At 36.5% G+C, this 21,990-nt stretch overlaps 3 protein-coding genes across 3 annotated transcripts in view; 1 reads left to right on the top strand and 2 right to left on the bottom strand.

The window, feature by feature from the left end:
* Window positions 1-667: 667 nt before the first annotated feature.
* Window positions 668-11,841, bottom strand: LOC136835181 (rhodanese domain-containing protein CG4456-like). Its single transcript, XM_067098403.1, has 4 exons — window positions 11,734-11,841; window positions 5,917-6,030; window positions 4,846-5,008; window positions 668-1,411 (listed from the first exon to the last, which is right to left on the bottom strand). Exons 1-4 carry the CDS (start codon window positions 11,738-11,740, stop codon window positions 1,345-1,347), a joined length of 351 nt encoding a protein of 116 aa, XP_066954504.1. The 5' UTR covers window positions 11,741-11,841; the 3' UTR covers window positions 668-1,344.
* LOC136835180 (max dimerization protein 1-like) overlaps window positions 2,539-21,990 on the top strand; it is a 672,429-nt gene continuing 652,977 nt past the window's right edge. The window contains exon 1 of the mRNA XM_067098401.1: window positions 2,539-2,807. The gene's annotated coding sequence lies outside the window, so the exon portion shown is untranslated. The remainder of the gene's footprint in view (window positions 2,808-21,990) is intronic.
* Window positions 17,466-21,266, bottom strand: LOC136835691 (uncharacterized). Its single transcript, XM_067099544.1, has 3 exons — window positions 21,177-21,266; window positions 20,472-20,650; window positions 17,466-18,967 (listed from the first exon to the last, which is right to left on the bottom strand). The coding sequence occupies exons 2-3, from the start codon at window positions 20,633-20,635 to the stop codon at window positions 18,475-18,477; spliced, it is 657 nt and encodes a 218-aa protein (XP_066955645.1). The 5' UTR covers window positions 20,636-20,650; window positions 21,177-21,266; the 3' UTR covers window positions 17,466-18,474.

Genomic DNA, 21,990 nt, shown 5'->3' with positions numbered 1-21,990 from the left:
ATAAATAGCTCAAACCAAAAAACCCAGTTGGGCAGGCTCGCTTGCTGCTCGCCAAACCATCTTGCACCAATTTCCAAAACCCAACAAAATTTGAAATGATGCCCGCCCTGATTCACTCACCTATTTTATTGCTTTTTGGGGGGCCTCTTTGTGACCCATTTTCATTACCGTCAGACTCACTCTTTTACGTCATATATAGTGGTGCTGCAGTGTTATTTTTACATGAACACAGAGCCCAGTTACCTTTGCATCGCGTATTATAGTACCAAGTGTGTTTGATATCTACCTGTTTTTACTTCTTTCTTTCTTTATTTCCTCTTTTACTGTACTTTGCTTCTCTGCTTACCTGTTTTTCTTTTTTTTTTTTGGCTGGTTTTTATTTATGTACTGTATATTCATGTACTTTGTGTACTTTCTGTTCTGTGGTAGTTCAATCAATATGTTATTTATCTTGGCTAGATTCGAATAATAATAATAATAATAATAATAATAATAATAATAATAATAATAATAATAATTAAAGCTTATTCATGCCAAATGAATGGTTTGTAAGACTATTAACCCCATGCATCCACGCTAAAGGAAAACGTTTTCGCACTTTCCGAGGGCCAACGTTTAAGATTCGTAGAGAAATGTTACCTGGGTATTGAACATTAAAACAAAGAAATATTTGTTATTTTATTTTTATTGTTCCTTTGTCTTCACTTGAGATTATTGCTGTCATCTCCTATCGTATAACTACAGAGGCGGGTAATACCAATTCAATTCTTTAAGTAACTTTGAAAAGTGTTACAGAAGCAAGCAAATCACAGTCGTTGTATTATGTATTATGGCTACTAATGACAGGAATGGGTGGTACTTCTTTAAATGACTTTGAAGGTATTGGTGGTGCAGTCACAAAGCTTAAACACTGATGGATCATGACTTCTGAATCCAGCAAATGACAGATTCTTCTTTTTTACACCTTTTCAAGTACTGGAGATACAAGGAAAACGCAGAAACAGTGACATTTACAAACTCTACTTCTGGAAAACTAATTCTAAGTTGTCTCGGGCATGAAGGAAAACGGACAGACGTGGTTCATAAATAAGAATGAATTTCTTTTCTTGAATAAGTTGCGTTTCGACATGACACTCATGTTTGACCCCTTAAAATAAAATGAATTCAGAATTATAAGAGGGAGCAGGAATATCGTACAGTACAAAAGGGAAATGTAAAAAATAAAAGTATGAGAAATGACTTATTAAAATTGAATAAGAGGAAACATATCAAAACAATCAAAATCTGTCAAGTATGTGAGAGGTTTCCCTTCGTTGCCCGACCTTGATCTTTGACCTCTTAGCTTCAAGGCTTGCCAAACTCCACTTCTCCTCCATTTGCCTTCCAGTCATCGAATGACCCACCATAGACCCTGCAAAGCAAATGATGATATTTAGCATTATTTTTATTCCTTCAGACCAAGAGAGAGAGAGAGAGAGAGAGAGAGAGAGAGAGAGAGAGAGAGAGAGAGAGAGAGAGGATGTCTATATTGCAACCTGGTTGTAACAGCATGAAGAGGAGCATTGGTGAATTTGCTATTAAATTGACCTTGTGTCAGAAACTTGAACAGTTTAATGATCCCATCAAATGAACTGAGCCTGCCTTAGGGTGTTCCCACACTGCGGAAAACATGTCACGAACACATGTCTGCAACATGTTGCAAACACCTTTTTGCAACATGTCAGAAAAGCATGTCTGCAACATGTCACAATCACATGTTTACAACATGTTGGAAATGCATCACAAGCAGGTTAAATGCAAATCACTGACATATTGGTAATCCAAACCAATGCTTCATACAAATGATTATCCAGCATTTGCCAAAGATTTGTTTTCCACTTACGGTCATCGACTTGTTTATCTACCTTCCTAATGCTGTATAATGAAATATGCTGTAGTGCATTTATTTATGCTATATTCTTTTATAAATCGTCTTCCTGAAGAATTATGCTTTAGCAGATTGTAGACTTAGTCTGTTATAAGATTTTAAAGTTGCTTCTATTTCTTGAAGCTCCTAGACGTCTTGTAATAAAAAGTCTGCTTCTTATAGTAATGAGCCTCAGGTTAGTGTTGTAAGTGAATTTTCCCATACCATGCAAAATCCAGATATTTGTTTACACCTAACACTTCCTATCTATCTTTCATAGCAATAGCCAAGTTTGTAAAAGTCCATTTTCATATTGCAGATGAGGTAACACAGGCCCAATCAAAATGGGACTTTTTAAGAAAGCTCTATGAGCCGATCAGCCGGCAAATTGGAACGTTGTCTAAAGAGTTGGTAACTGCGCTTTTCTAAATACTTTTAAAATTGTTTAAATAGTTTTTGAATTACATACCGTTTCACGTATAAAAAGGTATGTGTTTTAGGAATGAAAATCTATAGAAATGCCTCAATAATAAAGAGTGAGCACTGAGATATATGCCCCAAAAGTTCATACGTGATCAAAATGGAAACTTCGACGTATTCGTGAACGAATGCAGTACTACGCCAAGAACTTTAAAGCCCCGGACGCAGTGCTACCATGCGCGAGACCACCACAGGTGGACAGATGGAAAAAAAAAACGAGTATAGTGTGCTTAGGTTGCGTGTACTAGTTTAGCCTTTTGTGCGTTGATTATTTCAAATCGACCGTATTTCAGTATTATTTGGAAATAAGAATGAAAGAGCAAGTGAAACTGTGAATGAGAAGATTTACGCTGAAGTGAAGAGGGCTGTTTTATTACCAATGCTAATCAGTGACCACGATAAACTTTTTGGATTCCCGTTGGTAAGTGTTATAACAATAATAAGTGATTTAACATGTTCTTTTCTATGATAATGACTTCATGATATTAGTGAGTTTGAAATGCGTGATTGGTGAATAATTTTCATATTGAAATTCAGAGGTAGCGCTCGGCTGTCAAGAGCCGTCACACAGGCCTACGTATTTTGTTAGTTCACGAATCAGATTTGTCATGTCACACAGCTTTATCCTAGTCTCACTAATTTTGGTTTTACTTTCACACTCACATTTATCATGATAACGCAGCAGAGGAGAATGTAATGATAAAGGTGAAACTATAAACAATATCAAGAGTCGAGCACCATCGCTTAGCCATTCTCATCGTTAAGCATAGGCTTAATAGTAAGATTACTATTATTGTTGTCAGTCTATTACTATTATCGTGGTTAGTTTAAAAAAACTGCTGGTCTAATTTATGGGTGTTCTAGAGTTCTGTAAATATATGCAAAGTCCAGTTACATAAAAGTAATGGAGCACTGGAATAGGTAGGTAATCGCCAAAATGATATTCTGGTCTAGTACGAGTGGGGAGGGTGTTCCTCTCCCGGGTGAAATTACCGGCAGACTAATGCGATAGTTATTCTAATTATACGACATTTTTCTCTTTCAAAAGTAAATTACTTTTGTAAATGATGATATCAGAAAATACCGTAGGGATTGTTTTAGCTTGGCGGTAGAGACGACTTAAAATACTAGTAACGGATAGGCCTATGCAGGGCAAATTACTCTGCAGAGAATGCTGTTTAATGTGGGAATGTTAACGATATCACAGTTTTGTTAAGTAAAAGTTAATCCGTGATAAAAATAGTGTCGGTGCCGGTATATTGTAAGTGAAAGTTAATTTGTCTGATAATTGTTGTGAAAAAGCTATTGTAAGGTTGAAATTTCGTACCAATGAAACGCAATACTTATTATAGAAGCATCTTTATTTCGGCGTCACTGATGGGTTAAGATGTATTTCTGTTGTCATGTTCACAATTTTTAATCATGCACTGTGATGATTAATGCCGCTATGAAATTATGCAAATAAGCAAAAATATTCCAAGCCAGTTTTCATACCTGTTCCCATCGTGACCCAGATACTAAGTTAGCATAAAAATAAGAAATTCCAACTCCTAATGCTTGTAGGCCTATGTTATTGTTAGTGTACCACTGTTCACATTTTCTCCGTATGTGAGAACATTTTTTTTAATGGTTACACAAATTGGCTTTCACTTCCAACAATCTCCACTCGTCTCCATCCTTCTATCTCATATCTCTCATTCTAGTAAGCTTGGTTCTTCCAACTCCTCTGATGCCCAGAGGTGCCCAAATGACATGATCACTCGCTATTCTCCCAGAGGGGACATTTCCTGCCATCTTCATCTCCCTTTCGTCACGATCTCATCTACATATCTAAATTTTGTAATTTCCAATGTGGTAAAATAATTTTACCATTTTTAGAATTATGAAATATCCTTCATTCTATTCCTACTATATATGAAGCCTTTATGTTTTCAGAGCTGCTGCTAAATCATGGCCATCTGTTTCTTATGGAAGCTCACTGTCATACTATGATTCATGGTATATATATACAGTATGTATATATACTGTATATACATATATATAGATAGATAGATAGATAGATAGATAGATAGATAGATAGATAGATAGTGTGTGTTTGCATGCATATATGTGTAGACAGATAGACAGAAGGAGAGTTCCCAGTTAGGCTAAGGTGTGCGTCTACACTGCAATTTTAAAACGTGTCATATCGCACACATCACAAACAGGTTGAACACAAGTCAACAACTTATTGGTACTCCTATCAGTGATCCATATGTCCATTCACCGTAACTTGTCTTCAACCCGTTTGTGATATGTGAGCAAAGTTACCAAAGTGTGTTCATGACACGTTTTACTGCAGTGTTGACGCGCCCTTATAGCTAGTTACAAATTAGGCCCCTAGTCTTAATCACAGCTGCCAATCAGCCTATAATTAATTGACAGTTAGTCTTATACCTGTAGAATATGCTTCCACTCACCTGGTAATGAACCCTGCAGCTACCATCAGCTCTCGAGCCTTCCTAGCTCTTCCACCCTTCTGGCACAAGGTGATAACTGTTTCATCCTCTTTGGGCTTTTCAAACCCATACTTCTCTGCAAACTCTTCATCTTCAAGGCCCATGGCTTCGTCTAGCTCTGACACTGTAATCAGAGGAGATATTTTAGTGTTCATCATTACCACTCATGTTTGACATCTCATCATATTGACTGTCTAGGTCGTTCTTTGTAACTGCATCAAAATTGTTTATGAAACAGTAATTTATCGTTAATTGTGGATAAGTGGAGGTTATTTTAAGTTTTTTGTTGAAGTAACTTGAACTGATTAACTGTATTTCGGGAGTGACTGAAATCGATTTCAAATATTAATGCAGTGTGTTCGGTGCTTATTTTGAATTCCTGAATAATTGAAGGTAGCTCAAATTATTAGGGAGAAAATAAAAGTTTTTGAAATGTGACATAAGTGAAACATTCTGCAGAAGAAATTCAAAGAATGGGGAGTGTTGCAAGTGACACACAAGTTACAGAAAATATTCATATATACATTAGAATTCTAGGATGTACGATTCACATTATGTTCGTCTTGATGAATGGAAATTAATTTTATGGTCCCGAAAATTGAAATTCCTAAAATATTCCAAGGAATTTAAGAACCATCAAATAGATTATAACTAGAGAAGGTCACGCTGTTTACGAAAATTGAAATATTCTTGATTCCAAATTCTTTATTAGTAAATAAAATGTTTGAGTAGTGAAACTGCTTTTGAATATTTCAGGAGTGATAAACTTAAAATTCATCAGAAGTGAATACGGAAACATTTAAAATTCTCTAACAACCATGAAACTAGTTCTACAACTGTAAAACTGCATTAATGTATTTTTCTAATAAAAGATAAAAAAAAAAAGTTTACATTCTAAAGAGCAATTAGTTTAAAAATCTTCAGGAATGATGAAACTAACGAGTTTATTTAGAAGTAACGGTCCTGTTTCCCAAAAAATTGGGGAAGTGAATGACATTAATGTCGGTCCTTAGTTCAAGTGACAAATCTTACGTGGTATGTTGTGAGCCCCTGGTATGTGCCCCTGGTACTCCAGCTCTCCAGGGCTCCTGACGTCGATGATGAAGAACTCGTCCTTCTTATCGTTAAGTTCTTCGAAGTCAATATCTGGAAGAAAGACGTTGTTTAACTTAAGGTCACGATTTGTCTGTATAACTATTGGCTTTTCGGGAATCATTGTGACTTACTGCCGCTGTCACCAAACTCCTTAGGTCTGCCGCAGCTGCAGTAATGGTCATGGTAATATGGGCGTCATTGGGGCCTAGAACTAATAGACAGTCACCTAACTTAGTCTGACTAGACCAGTGGTCTTCAAACTTTTTAAGACCATGGCCCACTTTAGGCATTTCCAAATATTCGTGGCCTACTACCCTTCAGATTTAGCATATAAATTATGTTCATAATAAAACATACGATACCAGGTCCTTAAGGAACTTTATTACATTTTCTTAACATGTTCAAACAGAATTTTCATAAATGCATTACATGATAAATGTATCTAAGAAATTTTCATGAGTTAAAAATAATAAGCCAGAAATCAATGACTGAACTTTGATTTTTGTAAATAAAATTCATATACTGACCTTACGGCTTGAAACATGGCCAAAAGATAAACATAAAACGCAACTTCTCTGCTGTTCATGGTAACCACTGGCTCAGGTAAGGCAGCTAATGAGATGGATGTACTTGTTTCATATCTAAAAGCTTATCAAATCGGGGGAGAATTTTGGACAAGGCACATCGCATGTCATCCTCCACCTCTAAGCGGTTTCTTGCTTTTGTTTTGATTTGAAGTAAGGAGAAAAGCCTGATTCACATAAGTAGTGGAGGAGAAAGGTAGAAGTGTTTTTAGTGCACGCTTACCAATTCTAGGGTATGATGCACTTACTTGAGCCCAGAATTCCTGTACAGGGAGCTCTTTTTGCAAACACTTTATACCAGAATCAAATTTCATTTCAAGTATTCATCTTGGTCAGGGTCTGGCACAGAATCTGGCTCAATATTAAATGGATCTGCTATAAATGACAGATCTATGGACTCAAGATCAGGAAGTATCTGGAAAATTCTTGACCCAAATTTTGAAGGTGGTTGATTATTTCATTTTGGAAACAAGGATCTAATTCTTTTCACCTTCAACAACTTCACAAAAATTCTCAAACATTGCAAAATTACCGGCATTAATTTTCCTAACCCAGTTCTGGATCTTAGCAATGAAGGCACGCAATGAGTCAACAAAATGAATTACAGTTTTGTCTTTACACTGAAGTTTCAGATTTTTATTTCTTTTGTTTTTATTTTATTTTCTTATTTTTTATATAGTTAATTTATTTTTTATTATAATCTAGTTAAATGTCCGTGGCCCACCTGAAAACCAGGCCATGGCCCACCAGTGGGCCATGGCCCACAGTTTGAAGATCACTGGACTAGACGGATCGATAGACTAGCTGCGTAACTAATACTTTACTACTGTCTGGCACTCATTTATTGCCATCCATCATGGTATAACTAAACTAGGCCTTTACTTTACTGTATTTTATAGTTACCTTTCGTTTTTCTTAACCTTTTAACTTTTCGGATACGTCAGCCTCTCTCTCTCTCTCTCTCTCTGACAGTCTAGTGGTTATGACTCCCGTTTCACTAGGAGAGAACAGGACTATTTGGCCAAGTTTTGTTAACCCCTTTATTCGTCAGCTGACCTAAGCAGTTAATGAGGTACCTTGTAATGATTCGACTGTATTGGGTTGCTGGTAGGGTAGACAAAGGTAGGAGTCGGCAACCCCATCCAAAAATACTTGTTAGAATAGATATATATAGAAGTTATTCAACTAGACCTTACAATTAGGGAACCCTCCCTGCTGCAAGCTAAGTCCTCGCTTACGAGGAAAAATTAATCAATGAATGTCTCGGTCTCCATTCATTACAAAACTTGCAAGTCATGGTTTATGATCCGCTTTACATCGTTGTTTCACTTGCTACTTGTCTTTCCTTACTACACTTTATGGTGGTGAGGGCTGTAGTTTTAAAGTCGAAATAAACACTGTATTTTTTGTTGTTTCATATTACACACACACACACACACACACTATATACTGTATATATATAGCGTGTGTGTCTGTGTGTGTACTTTTGTATGTAATATAAAATACGTCATTAGAAGGAATAAACTTGAGAAAGGGCAAGAAGTTAGTTACATTTATTATACTGGGCTTGGGGCCAGGGTGCAGTTTATTCCAATTATACTACCATGCACAAACGCGCGCGCGTGCGCACACGCACATATATATGTGTGTATTATACATACACACACAAAGAAATAGAGTGGCCAAAGTGCTCGAAATGATACAAGAAAACTGCTGAAAACCAATTTCTGCTACATATACTCAAATCTGTTAAGGTCTACCGTTGCCCCAGTACAGAGTAGGCTAAGCACCAATAACGTTGCTACGGTTATTGGCGCATAAACTTACGACAGCACTCTGGGTGTGCCTAGTAAAACAGCCTACTAAAAATAGTAAACCGGTCCCATCCAGTTAGAAAACCAGCCGTTAGACGCAGGTCGTGGCAAGGAAAGAAAAAAACATTAGCCTTCTTCAATTATGCGCGGAGGTGACCCCTTTCCGTGACTATCACCGCTGGAATTCGAGATTGGTTTCTGTTGATAATTCATACAGCGTCTAGGGAATGGACTTCGAATTCGTATATCACCTTCGTCGCCACTTCCTCTACTGTGACACGTATACTGCGTGGATAAAGCCACGCGTGACTGAATCAATCATCAATCAAAGGATTTGGCCAGTTCACACTTATAGCTCTTTTAAAAGTTGATGTTTGATCGACAGACTTCGTCTATGTTCCAATAATGCCTTACTAACAATAGCGTTGTCGAAGCTGCTTGTTACGCTCGGAATCTGAATTATCATGGCATTGTGCTTGGATGGTGTAAGTTGGAAACGCCGATTATTAGTGTCATTGATTGATATCGGTACCGCGAAAAAATTAATAAATTTATGATTTCTCTAAATTATTGGATCAGATTTACCTTTTTCAGGAAATACCCACTTTATATTTTATTTATTGATTTTTCTGGCTCAACAAGAGTATACAAAATCAATGAGAATTTAGTCCATCGTACGTGTAAAATCATAAAAATGTTAGGAAATGAGTATGGGATGCTCGCTAGATGTTGAAAAGTCGTTATTCAATTAAACACAAGCGCTATTCGTCAAATATTTTATATTTTATAAAAGATATGCCATGTTGCCTTTCAGTAAACGAAATCTTCAACTTACGAACAACTTTAGCTAAAGTGTACATTCTCTCTCTCTCTCTCTCTCTCTCTCTTTCTGTTTCTCTCTCTCTCTCCCATTTCTGTTTCGGTCGCTGACATTTTCATTGGCTAAATATAGACCAGACTGCCTACTCCCTCTTCCCCCCCCCGCCTCCGTCTCTCTCTCTCTCTCTCTCTCAATATTTTTATCATGAATGCCGTGGCATTTACAGCATGTACCTGCGTTTGACTCATTCAAATAGCTAATGTAATTACGCCAGAAATTCCATTAATCGAGGAGACCAGCGCTGATTAGCAGTACTAGTTAGAATTAGACCGAATGTCGCTAAATTCCATTGCAGTTATTTGATTACATTCTTGAACAGAGCTTGTGGCCTACAGCGAAGATTCTGAAATAAAGTGCGCGTAATCTCTCTCTCTCTCTCTCTCTCTCTCTCTCTCTCTCTCTCTCTCTCTCTCTCTCCATTAATTTTTTCTGATGATGGGATAGGAGGGGGTGGAGGAAGAGAGAATGGAACAGAGGAAGGGGGCAGGAGAAGGAGAAGAAAGAAATACTTCATTCTTGAATTGTGTCCTTAAGTACAGTCCGAGAATTCTATTATTTCTGCAGCGATCAATAGCCGTGAAAATATCACGGGTGTGTTATTTATGATTATTCGCCCGACTCACTCTCCTAAGAAACTTGCCGAAAAACTTCTTGGAAAAAAGTAGGTCTAAATAAGGGAAAAGGAAAGGGTAAAGTCAAAAGCAGTGTTAGCGAGTTGACGAAGGGAAGTAAAAGAATCAAGAGGTTTAGTCAAATACAAGGAAATTTATATATATATATATATATATATATATATATATATATATATATATATATATATATATATATATATATATATATATATATATATATATATATATATATATATATATATATATATATATATATATATATATATATATATATCAGAAATTTACATATATAAGGAAATTGACATATACTGTGTGTATATATATATATATATATATATATATATATATATATATATATATATATATATATATGTATGTATGTATGTATGTATGTATGTATGTATACATATAAGAAAATTTACATATCAAAACTAGATAATAATGACTTTTGTTGAAACAAGAAATTCCCCGCATAATATAAAAACAAAAGGGCATTAAACTTTCACTGAAATACTAGTAGAAAAGAGAGTTACCCCTCTGTCAGATATAGTCCACCTTAAGCCAAGTATTCCAAAAATGTTTATTGACAAACTTCGTATCACGAATAAGAAGTTGGGTTCAATGTAACCATTGGTCAAGCTGTTCACGCCTTTGGAATTCGTGACTGCTCTCGAGTGCTTGTGGGAGTTAGTGAAATATCTAAATATTTTCATAATAATGGCTTGCAAGAGTTAATGTTATTTCTCTGTTCACTTATTTGGTTGCTGTTTTGTTTTATATACACATATATATAGTTATATATATATATATATGTATATATATATATATATAATATATATATATATATATGTGTGTATATACATATATAAATATATACATATATATGTGTGTACACACATATATATATATATATATAGTATATATATATATATATATATATATATATATATATATATATATATATACTATATATATATATATATATATATATATATATAAGGGGCTAAGTTGTGGTGGTAGTTGGTTTGGAAGAGAGACAGTGACAACCATTGATTCCAACTGAAGTGACCAGGTTGCGTGCACACCATAAGCAGTAATACTTGGTGTAACTGCTCGTTAATTCAGGGAGACAGATAAAGAAAGTGATTGGTGTTTTGAGGAATAATTCCATGTCAATGCACTCTAATTTCTGAAGAGCTAAAACGTAATTGATATAATTTTCACAACTACAATATTTTCACAGCAAGAATTATTTCATCGTTTTCTTAGTTTTTCTTACTATAGTGTAATTTTGTATACGGTGGCCTTTTCCACGTGAGACAAAAACTAAGCGTTTTGCTCATGGAAGGTCGCCATAAATCCTAAACGAGTCAAGTCCGACGTCCTTCGAGCTGAGAATAAATAATAACTAATAAATGACATTGATAATAATAATTGGGGTAGTGTTCAAGTATCTTACAATCGTCACACAACAACAGGTGAGACTAGCCGGCTCTTCCTTCCGCCCCTACATTCCATAACCGTTTCCTTACGTTTAACATTTTCACCAACTGTCGTAACATCACTATTTTCGCTGCACGATAATTGATTGAGAATTGATTGCGGTTTGATAGGTACCGTCTTTTATCACAGAACGGATCGATACCTTACATTAATGGCTCTATTTATTTTTATTATCAAAGTGGGACTATAGCCTACGCTTGCAAAAAAAAAAAAAAAATGCTTCGCCTGAATGAAATGGCTTAAAATGTTGACAGTCCGTATCCAAACTCTGAAATATCTCCTATTAAATAAATCAAGATGTCAGAAGTGTGGAAAGTTAAAATAGTTTCTTTCGATCTTACCAGACATTTTGCGTAGAGTTCCGGCGCGAGAATACGTTCTATGGAATTCAAGATGACAACGGAGACTGAACCAGCTCGATAGACTCACCCGGGTCACCCTAAGCACTTCCAGTCATGCACTGGCAACACTTACGCAAAAGTTGCCAGCGAGTCTATAATTGTTATTTTTTTTAAATGTATTGGGTATGTCGTACGGTTTTCAGGTGCGAAATTGTCAACAATGCCGTGTAAAATATCCGTAAAAATTATTTTTATTGTTATTATTCATCTAATTAACTTTGTTCCTAATCATAGGTTATGCTACGTAGTCTAGTCTCATAAAAGCACGTAGTCCACTTCAGGAAATCGTTAATCAGACAGGCATTTATGATTGGTGATGGCATATAAGAACCTAAGTAAATCGTTTTTAACTAAATTTACAAATGACATTCTGACAAAATACCTTAGGAACGGTAAGAAGAAAAGAATATCGATTAATCTTTCTTCTTGTCCCAACTGTTCTCCTTCTACCAATGTATATTTCGTAGCTTACATCTGTCAATGGTTAAAGACAAGTAGGACACAAAACTTCGTAGATTTGACGTGTTCTTCCGGCCCTCGGATTAAGTGCCGCAGTATTTTGGGGGGTTGGTGGGGTGGGGGTTGTTGGGGAGGTTGTTCTTTAGTATAATATTAGAGCTATATTGTTTCTGCTCATGGTGGCGACAGTGTTAGGAGTTCAGAATAATTGATCACTCTAAACCAGACTCGTAAATCAATCTGTTGTTATCCTCTGAACTCTGGAGTTGAGTGACCTCAACAAATGAGAAAATAAAGAAGGTCCTAGAATGCCTTCTATATAAGTTCAGACTCCCAATCGCCACCAGAATGAAATAGAAATAAAACACACACACACACACATATATATTCGGTTCTGTAAAACCACTAAATATATATTCATATATTATATATATTATACTATATATTTCGAGTTGTGCGAACATGCGTCTTTAAATCTTCATATATCCAGTAATCCAATTGTTATAAATATTCTAAATATATTTCTTTTTAAATATGGCAATCCAGTAATCAGGTATTTATAAATATTCTAAGTGTAAATATGGCAATCACGTCAAATGCAATACAAACTTGAGTTTTTAGAATTCCTTTAGAAATTCTAAAATGCGCTTTAGATCAATTTTACCATCAAGATCCATTCTAGTGCACCTGGTTTAATAAACTATTTTTTCAAATATTTTGCAAACAAGTGGAAAAAGGATATACATTGTGACGAACCGTGAGTAATTTTTCTTTAGAGTTTTTTTCTTCGCTCTTTGAAAAGATGTACGATAATGATATATATTTTCACAGGTGTGGAGTTATGAGAAATGCTTCAGCAATTCTCGGATGTCATGCAGCTGTTAAAATGATTGAATGATTGATTTGTTTACATTATATGGTTACGCAGCAAGGAATATCACCATCGGCTGTATATATATGTATAGTTCTGGTTACAGGTAATTTCGAAAATAAAAAGTAAAATATTGAATTCCAAATACCTGCAAATACTTTTAAACGTTAAATCCATGAAATTATAAGTAAAAGAATTTAGGAACTGAATAACATTGTATTAGGTCCATTGAAAAGGGCTGATTCCATTATCGCATCGTTTTCTCTTTCCCGATACTTCTCAGTGTCAGTGACCATAGTAGTTGCAACGCCACGACCACAATCAATACAGCAGTCTCCGAAGAATCACTGCACACTCAGTTTTAGTAGAGTCATTTGACTGTTGCAAATGCATTTGTTCCAGATATACGAGCTTCATCGCCATCAGTTTTCCATGACGTCGTAGGAATGACTATGACAGTCAAGCTGATAATGCTCTTTGTGTGGAAAGTAGAACAGAAAAATGAACATTTGTTTAAATGACTGATGTCATTATGGTTATTTCTAGGTTCTGTGATGACGACTATGAACAAAAATGTGCTTGAATTGTATTGTATATATATATAATATATATATATATATATATATATATATATATATATATATATATATATATATATATATACATATATGTATATATATGTATATATATATATATATATATATTTATATATATATATTTATAATATATATAATATATATATGTATGTATTTACATGCATATGCATATTTATATTTTATTCTTTAATACAAATCTGTTTTCCATTCAGTCTCCCCAACATATACACAAGGTATTGCTTGCAGTACTCCCTTTTTAGCCACTCAGTTTATTCATCACTGTAATCGATGCTTTCTAGTGACGAATTAGTTAAACGATCCGGTTAATCATGACCATAGCTTCTGAGACGCCTGTTGGTTATATAAGTCTATCAAATGAACTTTATCTGGGGCGCATGGTAGGTTCAAAGGGAAGTAAAGTAGTGTCATTATAATGTAGCCGAATAGCCGAAGAGGGATTGCAACAAAATCTCTCTCTCTCTCCCTCTCTCTCTCTCTCTCTCTCTCTCTACTCTCTCTCTCTCTCTCTCTCTCTCTCTCTCTCTTTCAGGACATTAACATTTTTCATTGGCTGGAGGTAAACAGAGTTATTTACTATTCTCTCTCTCTCTCTCTCTCTCTCTCTCTCTCTCTCTCTCTCTCTCTCTCTCTCTCTCTCTCTCTCTCTCTCTCATTATTTAAAGTAAATGAAACAGGTTGTTTACTATATTCTCTCTCTCTCTCTCTCTCTCTCTCTCTCTCTCTCTCTCTCTCTCTCTCTCTCTCTATATATATATATATATATATATATATATATATACTCTCTTCTCTCTCTCTCTCTCTCTCTCTCTCTCTATCTATCTATATCTATATATATATATATATATATATATATATATATATATATATATATATACAGTATATTACTCTTTCTCTACACATTCTACTCAATAGCAGGGCATTCAAGAAGCTATCTTAACAAAACGCCTCAGGTAACACAAAAGAAATGTTCCAGAATGTTTCCCGCACCCGACGCATTCCTCCTCTCACATCGGAATGTCACACGAACCTTGTCAAAGTTTTCTTAAACTGGCTTGAGCCAAATAGCGCAAGGTCCCGGCGAATACCGGATCAGCTGATCATTTGCCACTGCTTTGCTTGATAATGAACATTTGTTGGGGGGTCGGGTAGGGGGCTCAGTTTTTTTGGAAGCCAATTGGATAAGTTCACAGTTTGTTCAGTGAGAATGCTGGCAAATTGGAATAATAATAATAATTATTAATAATGACTGATAGTAATTATCAGTCCCAGTGAATACCAGATCAGCTGGTTACTTGCTACTGCATTGCGTGATGATAAATTTGTTGGGGGTTCAGTTTTGTGGGAAGCCAGTTTGTGCTACAGCTTGTTCGGTAGACGTATGCAAATTTTTTGATAACGATAATAATGATAATAATAAAAGATAAGTAATAAATAATAATCATTATAATACCGTGTAGGCATGGCGTGCCTCGAATCTAGAAGTGTCAGACTTTTCCCTGCTTAATGAGACTGTTAGTGGAACAGTTAATTGTAATCTTTCGTTATTCATCATTCATTAGTTGCCATAACGACGAAAGCAACAGGGATCATGAAGGTACGTGAGCTAGAAATAGACGGTGAATCGATCTCAGTCTCGTATAGCTACGAGCGCCTGAATATCAACTAATTGTAGAAACAACCATATTTCAGCGAATACGCACATATGCGTGCACATATGTGCGTACTCTCACGTACATAATCAGCACAATAATCTTCCAAATATCATAAGACATTAGAAGAGCATTGCAGGATCAACCATTAACCTAATATAATTAAGAAATTTTATTAACTCTAGCAGTTAATGCTTTTAGTTTTCTATAAAAGAAAACTATTGAGATCAGCTTTTGTTTGTCCGTCATCCTTTTTCTGTCCACCCTCAGATCTTAAAGACTACTGAGGCTAGAGGGGGCACCACAGAAGTGGTATGTTCGATCATGCCCCCTCTAGTCATCAAAATGCCAAATTACCCAGCCCTCTAGCCTCAGTAGTTTTGTTTTATTTAAGGTTAAAGTTAGCCACAATCGTGCGTCTGTATAGATGCCAACAACATAGGACACCACCGGGCTGTGGCTGAAAGTTTCATGGGCCGCGGCTGGGTGTTTTATGGGCAGTGGCTGAGAGTTTCATACACCATTATACGCTGTACAGAAAACTCGACTGCGCCGAAAGAACTTTGGCGCATTTTTCATTTGTTTCTTATATATTATCGGTATTTCACTTCCATATTAAAATGAAGTTGATATTAATATGAGTTGTGAGACTTTTTCACCCGGCATTTTTATAGGTGTAATTCTGCCGTCTGTTGAGGCAGCTGTTATAGTTTATTTGCACCTTGTTTTACCTATCTGGGAAGACACCGAGAATAAGCATCTTCGCCCCTGCTTGGTGCTTGATGTGTTATTTGAAACCACCTACGACGCTCTCTCCTTACATTTCTTGAGTGAAGAAGCCTCACACTCGTTTTCCAAATGCAGCTCTCAGAGTCTGACAAATCCTCAACATTACACACTTTATATTCCTCTTGCTTGCTCTTGAAAACCAAAGATGCCCACTTACTCCCAAGACTTCCCGCTCTCCCTTCCTTTAAACATTTGTTGTTGTCAGATGGTCAGTGGACTTGTCTGAATGTAATCCCTCATCATACAGAGGACTGGACTGATTTCTTGGCAGAGACATGAGTCTCTTCTTATTTCTTCTTCTTGCTTTTTGTACCATTTGTGCCAACACTACTCAACGCTGCGCTGAACACCTATACCTCCTGTCTGTATTGGCGAATTATACGTTTTTCCAGAGAAGTTATGTCTACCTCACTTCACAGTCTTTTCTTTGGTTTTGCACCATTTCATCCGCATATCACACTGACTCTGTTATCTCAGGTTCAGTTAGTTGTTTGCTTCCTTGAAAAAACAACAAATCTGTTAGTGGTTTCCCCAAGGTTTGCAGTACTCCTCTGTTTCAAGGTATTCCTGCAATGTGTTATCCGTGGACACTACGTGTTTTTAACACCTTACGTTCTATGTATGTCTGTTAAGTCCCCGTCATAGTGTCCTAGGAGTGAGGCTGCCTTCAGTTCATCTCTCTTCTTCCCCGCTTTCTGTGAGCAGCGCAGTTACGCCCATATCATATTCTATTTTACTTGATAAATGTCAGTTGCTCAGGATGCGCAAAGTGTAACCCCGTATTACTAGGCGTTGCATCTATCTCCTGTTAACCTGAAACAGTTCATGATTGTCGCACTCAGCCTCCAATATGCACAGTAATGTGAACTGTATTCTCTGTGTGAGTTACATGACACTTAACACGATATATTTTTCCTATTTATGACGATGCCAAGCTTTTCATCCACATGTCTTGATATCTAAATGTATAATGAAATGCTCATATTTTAACCACTTGGTCACTTGGTATCAGTTATGATATATTTGATAATTTTTTTGTCTATATTGATAGGATATTATTAAAGAAACCAGTTATGCCATTTATTTCCATAACATTTATTTTCATGTTTGACAGATTTGAGTCACAATATACTAATAATTGAAAGAATTGAATGAGACTAACATCAGACAAAGCCGTGTAGCAACAAATTGCAGTTGGGTCTGCCCTAATCTTTCTACCTCGAGCTCATAATTTTCCAGACACTTAAATTTTCTCGTCACCCGCCCCCCCAACCCTCTCCCGTCCCTTTCCTGTCATATCGCAGTGCAGTTTAGTTCAAAACACTGAAAAATGTAATGTTTTAAAGTCTGTTCTAAATGCTCTTAATTATCCACATTGCGAATGACGGATTTCCCTAGCTTAGCACCTCTGAAATACACCGGATTAAGACCTTGTGGAACATAATCAACCCAGGTTCAAAGCATTTCTGCATCAGCATCTACAAAATATACTGAGTCCAAAGTTCAACATGATATTATAAGGAAGTAAAAGCCCATGGGTGATAAACAATTATGATAAATTCACTAACATAAGGATTTATTATTCTTGAAAATGTTGGTGCTCCACAAAATTTTATGCACGAAGCGTGAGAATGTATTACCTTCCCAAAATAAAAAGGTGATAGCTTGGTGGACGCTTATTGCTGGGCTGCTAACCTTCTTGGTCGAGGTTCGAATTCTGATGTTGACAGGCATTTTCTTAATTTGAATCCCAAATTTTGGATTCCAAGTTTTCAATGGACAGTGTATCCAAAAATATGAGAAAATAAGAAATTTGAGAGTTCACTGTGTGTAGCCTCTATATTTACGTATGCTGCATGTGTTCCACTCAGTATATTTTGGTAAAATATTCATGTGTTTTAGAGGGAGGAAGACACAAACTTTCGAATTATACACAGTTAAAATCCAGTGACAGGCATATCAACTGTTTCTTTGAGCTTTAGTACTTCTCTTTAAAAGCACAATTTTTATGGACTGTAAGTCAATAAGATCTTGTATTTTAGTCGAAATTGTTAGGGATTCCCTGTATTTTTATGTAGTGGGGGAGGGGGGTTGGTTTGCTACAAACAAAGTATTTTCTATTTGTAAATTTTGTCTTATAACCGAACAGCCGAACAGTCTCAGTATTTTACATTTCTTTTGAGTGATTTCTGGAAAAAATTACAAAAATAAATCTCTAACTGGGAAAAGTGTATAGAGGAGGACAAATCCCTACTCATATTTACTTAAGGTAGCTTTTCCAGAGGAATGAGAACCATTACACCTCGCAGGCGCATGGATACTTTACCTTCAGCCCTACATCTCCCAGAAAGCCCTTGACTATAGCAATGTAATACTGGATTCCCATGGAGTTGTTGGGCTGGCCAGTCTCCCACTGCAGGAGGGAAGTGACGACTCGTCCATCCATATCATACCAGGTGGTGGCGTTGTCAGTGTAGCGGTACATTCCCGCGAAGTAAACGTCCACCTGGAAGACGTGGTTGAGCAAACCTGCGTAAGTGTTATCCTGGGGCATGAAGAGGCGGCCTCCCAGGTCCTCGCAGTACGTCTTGCACTCGGGCCACTTGTAAGTGGCGAGAGACCTCACGATCCTCTTGTTGTTCCATCCGCAGGCGTAGTAGTTCTTGAGCGTAGGAGACGCCGGCAAGATGGTGAGGTTGTAATCCAGTGACGCCAAGAGGCCACAACTTTCCGCCGCTGGATCCCATTGCATCAGGTAGCAGTTCTGGTAAAGGCAGATCTGGGAACACCTGAGAAGCATCAATATCGTCAGAGTTAACAATGTAGGTGAAAGAGGAAACATTTAACATTGGAGGGAAGCTAAAGGACACGAATTGATTCATGTGCACGTTAAGCACATGAAGTATGTGACTTGCTGGTAGTCCAGGTTTTTTGGAGCTATGCTTAAAGTGAGGCACATAACTTGCAGCCTTATTGTATGTCCCTAATCAGCCATTTTTAACATTTTTTACAGATAGGTTAGAATGGACACAATTGCCAGGTTGACCGATAAGGAGTACTCTAGTGTGAGAAAATAGGAAGAAGAGAGAGAAAAGGAAGGACAGTAAAAAACAAAAAAAAGTCAAGAAGCAGTCAGACGCCTGAGCCTTAGACAGCCACCTTAAAAGAATAAGCTCCAGCTTTTTAGAATTTTTGTTACATTATGAAGTCCAGTGGTCAATGGTGTAAAATAAATGTTAAAAAACTGGAATTGCTATGGACTCAAATTCAAAAGTTGCAAAATAAAAGTGTGGAACACCAAATGATTTCAGAAACTTCAAGGAAGTCTTTCACAGATATTGATATGTTGTAAGGAATTTTCTTGTTCCGTGTCTCGGAGGTATATCAAACTTTAATTGAAAAGAATGGTAATGATTAGTTTTCCCAACAAACTTCTTTAACATGCATACAATGGGTCTTTAACAGCAACATGAACTAGGCTCAAAAGTTGCTTCAAATGCTCTATCATCGAGTTTCGAATGTTTTCAACATGTTTATGACAGCGTAACTTTATCTTAAGCTAGGCGATACACAGGTCCAAGAGAATTATGCACCTGGTTTTAACCAAGATTGTGAAGAAGAAGTAGAATGCTGGGGACGACAGACAGACGGGCTTGTCGTCACTAGGTACTTTGCAACACTGATACATTGTGTTTGGGACTGGGTTTTGTACTCAAAATCTCTGGGATGGAATTCCGATCTTTCACACAGACATAAAAAATTGTATTATAAGATCCAGTTTATTTTATAGATAGTGTAGTTTTGCAGACTTGTCTACTCACGATTTCTCACGCGTCTTTGGTATGAAGACTCCTTCCTTTTAATACTACTACCCTTCATTACCTAACCAACCGTTCTATCACGTCACATAAGGCCTTCACCTCTGCTGTGTATTCTCTAATGCTCTCCGGATATGAAGACACTTATGTTTCTTACATGTCTGCCACCCCATATGCATATATATGAAAAAAATATGACCTATTATCGAATCCACTGCATATTTGGGATAACTTTACACTCGATGGAAGATATTATTGATAAGCACATTTACTCAGGCTAAGAGTCGAAACTGGGCCTTTGGTTCAGATACAGTGATAGTCAGTTAACTTGACCATTCGGCTATCCTAGTTATAATTCCCTCCGGGTATGAGTTGTTCCCAAGGTGTAGTGAATTAGATATTAACTGATATTTTTGGTTTAATATCTGCGAGTATAAGAGAAGTTCCATGTGTATAACTGATAAAACTTCAATACCTCAACAAGCTGCTAGCCGAGGTGTACAAATAAACTCCCGTCAGCACCTTCCCTCCGTGGAGGAAACAGAGAGACTTCGAAGATATTTGGTTGGATGTAGAGAAAGTTAGTGTGGCTACCATCGCTACCATTTTGACCAGCGTTCCGCAGAGTCGAAACTGCATCGTGGTCAGGGTAATCTGAAATTGAAAGGGGTTTCCTGAGTGAACTTTTCATATCTTAACAGAGAGCTCTGGGACCTTAGGGGAGGTTTTTTGTAAAATGGTAAATTACTATTGCCATTTCTTGTTCATGTTTCAGAGAATATTGCTCCTGTTTCTTTCTTGGTAGTATTCATATCCTAAAATTAATTGGGCGAAGAACCGATCAAATCGGGTACCTCTAGAGATCATGATTTATATAAATAATCTATATGAACTGAAATCTGATGCGTACTGTATGATCTGGAAGAAGTGGATAGGGGCGTATTTTCGTAAAAAAAAAAAAAAAAAATCCACGATTTTTTGAGTGATGGGTGTACCGTAACATACACAGGCATTTATTTCCCACAAACAGAGATAATCATGCTAAATTAATCAAAAATAATCGCGCTTGCTATACTTAGGGAGTTTGTAGACCTATGCTTTCAAAATCTGGAGTGCAGATCGCATTGGTAATTCTCTTGTAACTTATCACTGAGAAAATGAAGCCAAACTAATAACATACCCAGCTGATCTTGAAGACAAGCTACCAAACACAAGAAAACGAATACAAGTGTCCTGGAAGAAAGGTCAGCGAAGACTGGTTAGGACCTACTTCTGCAGTCACTAATATAAGGCGCTATGGTGGCTGTATCTTTTAAAGAAAAGTTACAAACTGCGTTTTACATTTTCACGGGTTTTAGACATTTTATAAAGCTGAACACAACAAATTGCTGTATCAGAATGACTAACTTTGTTTTATTACCGTTAACCTGAATCATAATACTTGATTTATGTGAGTTTGAAAATGAAAGTTAGGCATTAAACCGTCCAGTATATAAATTCCTCTGTCGAGGATTTGCTGAGGATTTCTTTTTTAAGGGATGATCAATGTTTTACGTTTTGAATGAAGGCTTAATGTACCGAAAAAAGATGTCAGACTATTTTTTATTTTTTAGGGATGGCTACCAATCAACTGTTCAAAAAAAAAAAAAAAAATTGTCTGTAACACCTGAACAAATATGCATAAGCACGTTAATATACGTGGTCTGACATTTAAATGTTAATCTGTGATTAAAGTGTGGCTTTCTTGAGGCCATTTGCGCAAATCTAGCTTGACGGAGTAATTCTCCTGCTTCTCTCGAGGAAGTGACGATTTTCTGTTATGTTTGTTCAACTGCTCAGACTTTAAGGTATACTTTTTAGATAACTTAGAGTCAAACATTTAATGTCATTCACGGTCTGAATTTGCTTGTTTCGGGAGCTGGAGGGTGGGGGGGGGGGTGGATCATCACGGTCATTTGCTATTACTGGGGTTTTTGGGAGAAGGAAGTCCACTA

The sequence above is a fragment of the Macrobrachium rosenbergii genome, chromosome 55, assembly GCF_040412425.1.
Source record: "Macrobrachium rosenbergii isolate ZJJX-2024 chromosome 55, ASM4041242v1, whole genome shotgun sequence".
In the NCBI taxonomy this organism is placed as follows: domain Eukaryota; kingdom Metazoa; phylum Arthropoda; class Malacostraca; order Decapoda; family Palaemonidae; genus Macrobrachium; species Macrobrachium rosenbergii.
The sequence above is the reverse complement of the archived record's forward strand: the minus strand, read 5'-3'. Positions and strand labels throughout refer to the sequence as shown.

Coding starts and splice junctions, on each gene's coding strand:
- LOC136835181 (XM_067098403.1), bottom strand. Junction 5,009..5,916: donor AGGGGCTCACAACATACCAC/GTAAGATTTGTC, acceptor CTCTGATTACAG/TGTCAGAGCTAGACGAAGCC. Junction 1,412..4,845: donor GCTGCAGGGTTCATTACCAG/GTGAGTGGAAGC, acceptor TTTGCTTTGCAG/GGTCTATGGTGGGTCATTCG.
- LOC136835691 (XM_067099544.1), bottom strand. CDS start 20,635: ATGCAGTTTCGACTCTGCGGAACGCTGGTCAAAATGGTAGCGATGGTA. Junction 18,968..20,471: donor TCGGCTAGCAGCTTGTTGAG/GTATTGAAGTTT, acceptor GATGCTTCTCAG/GTGTTCCCAGATCTGCCTTT.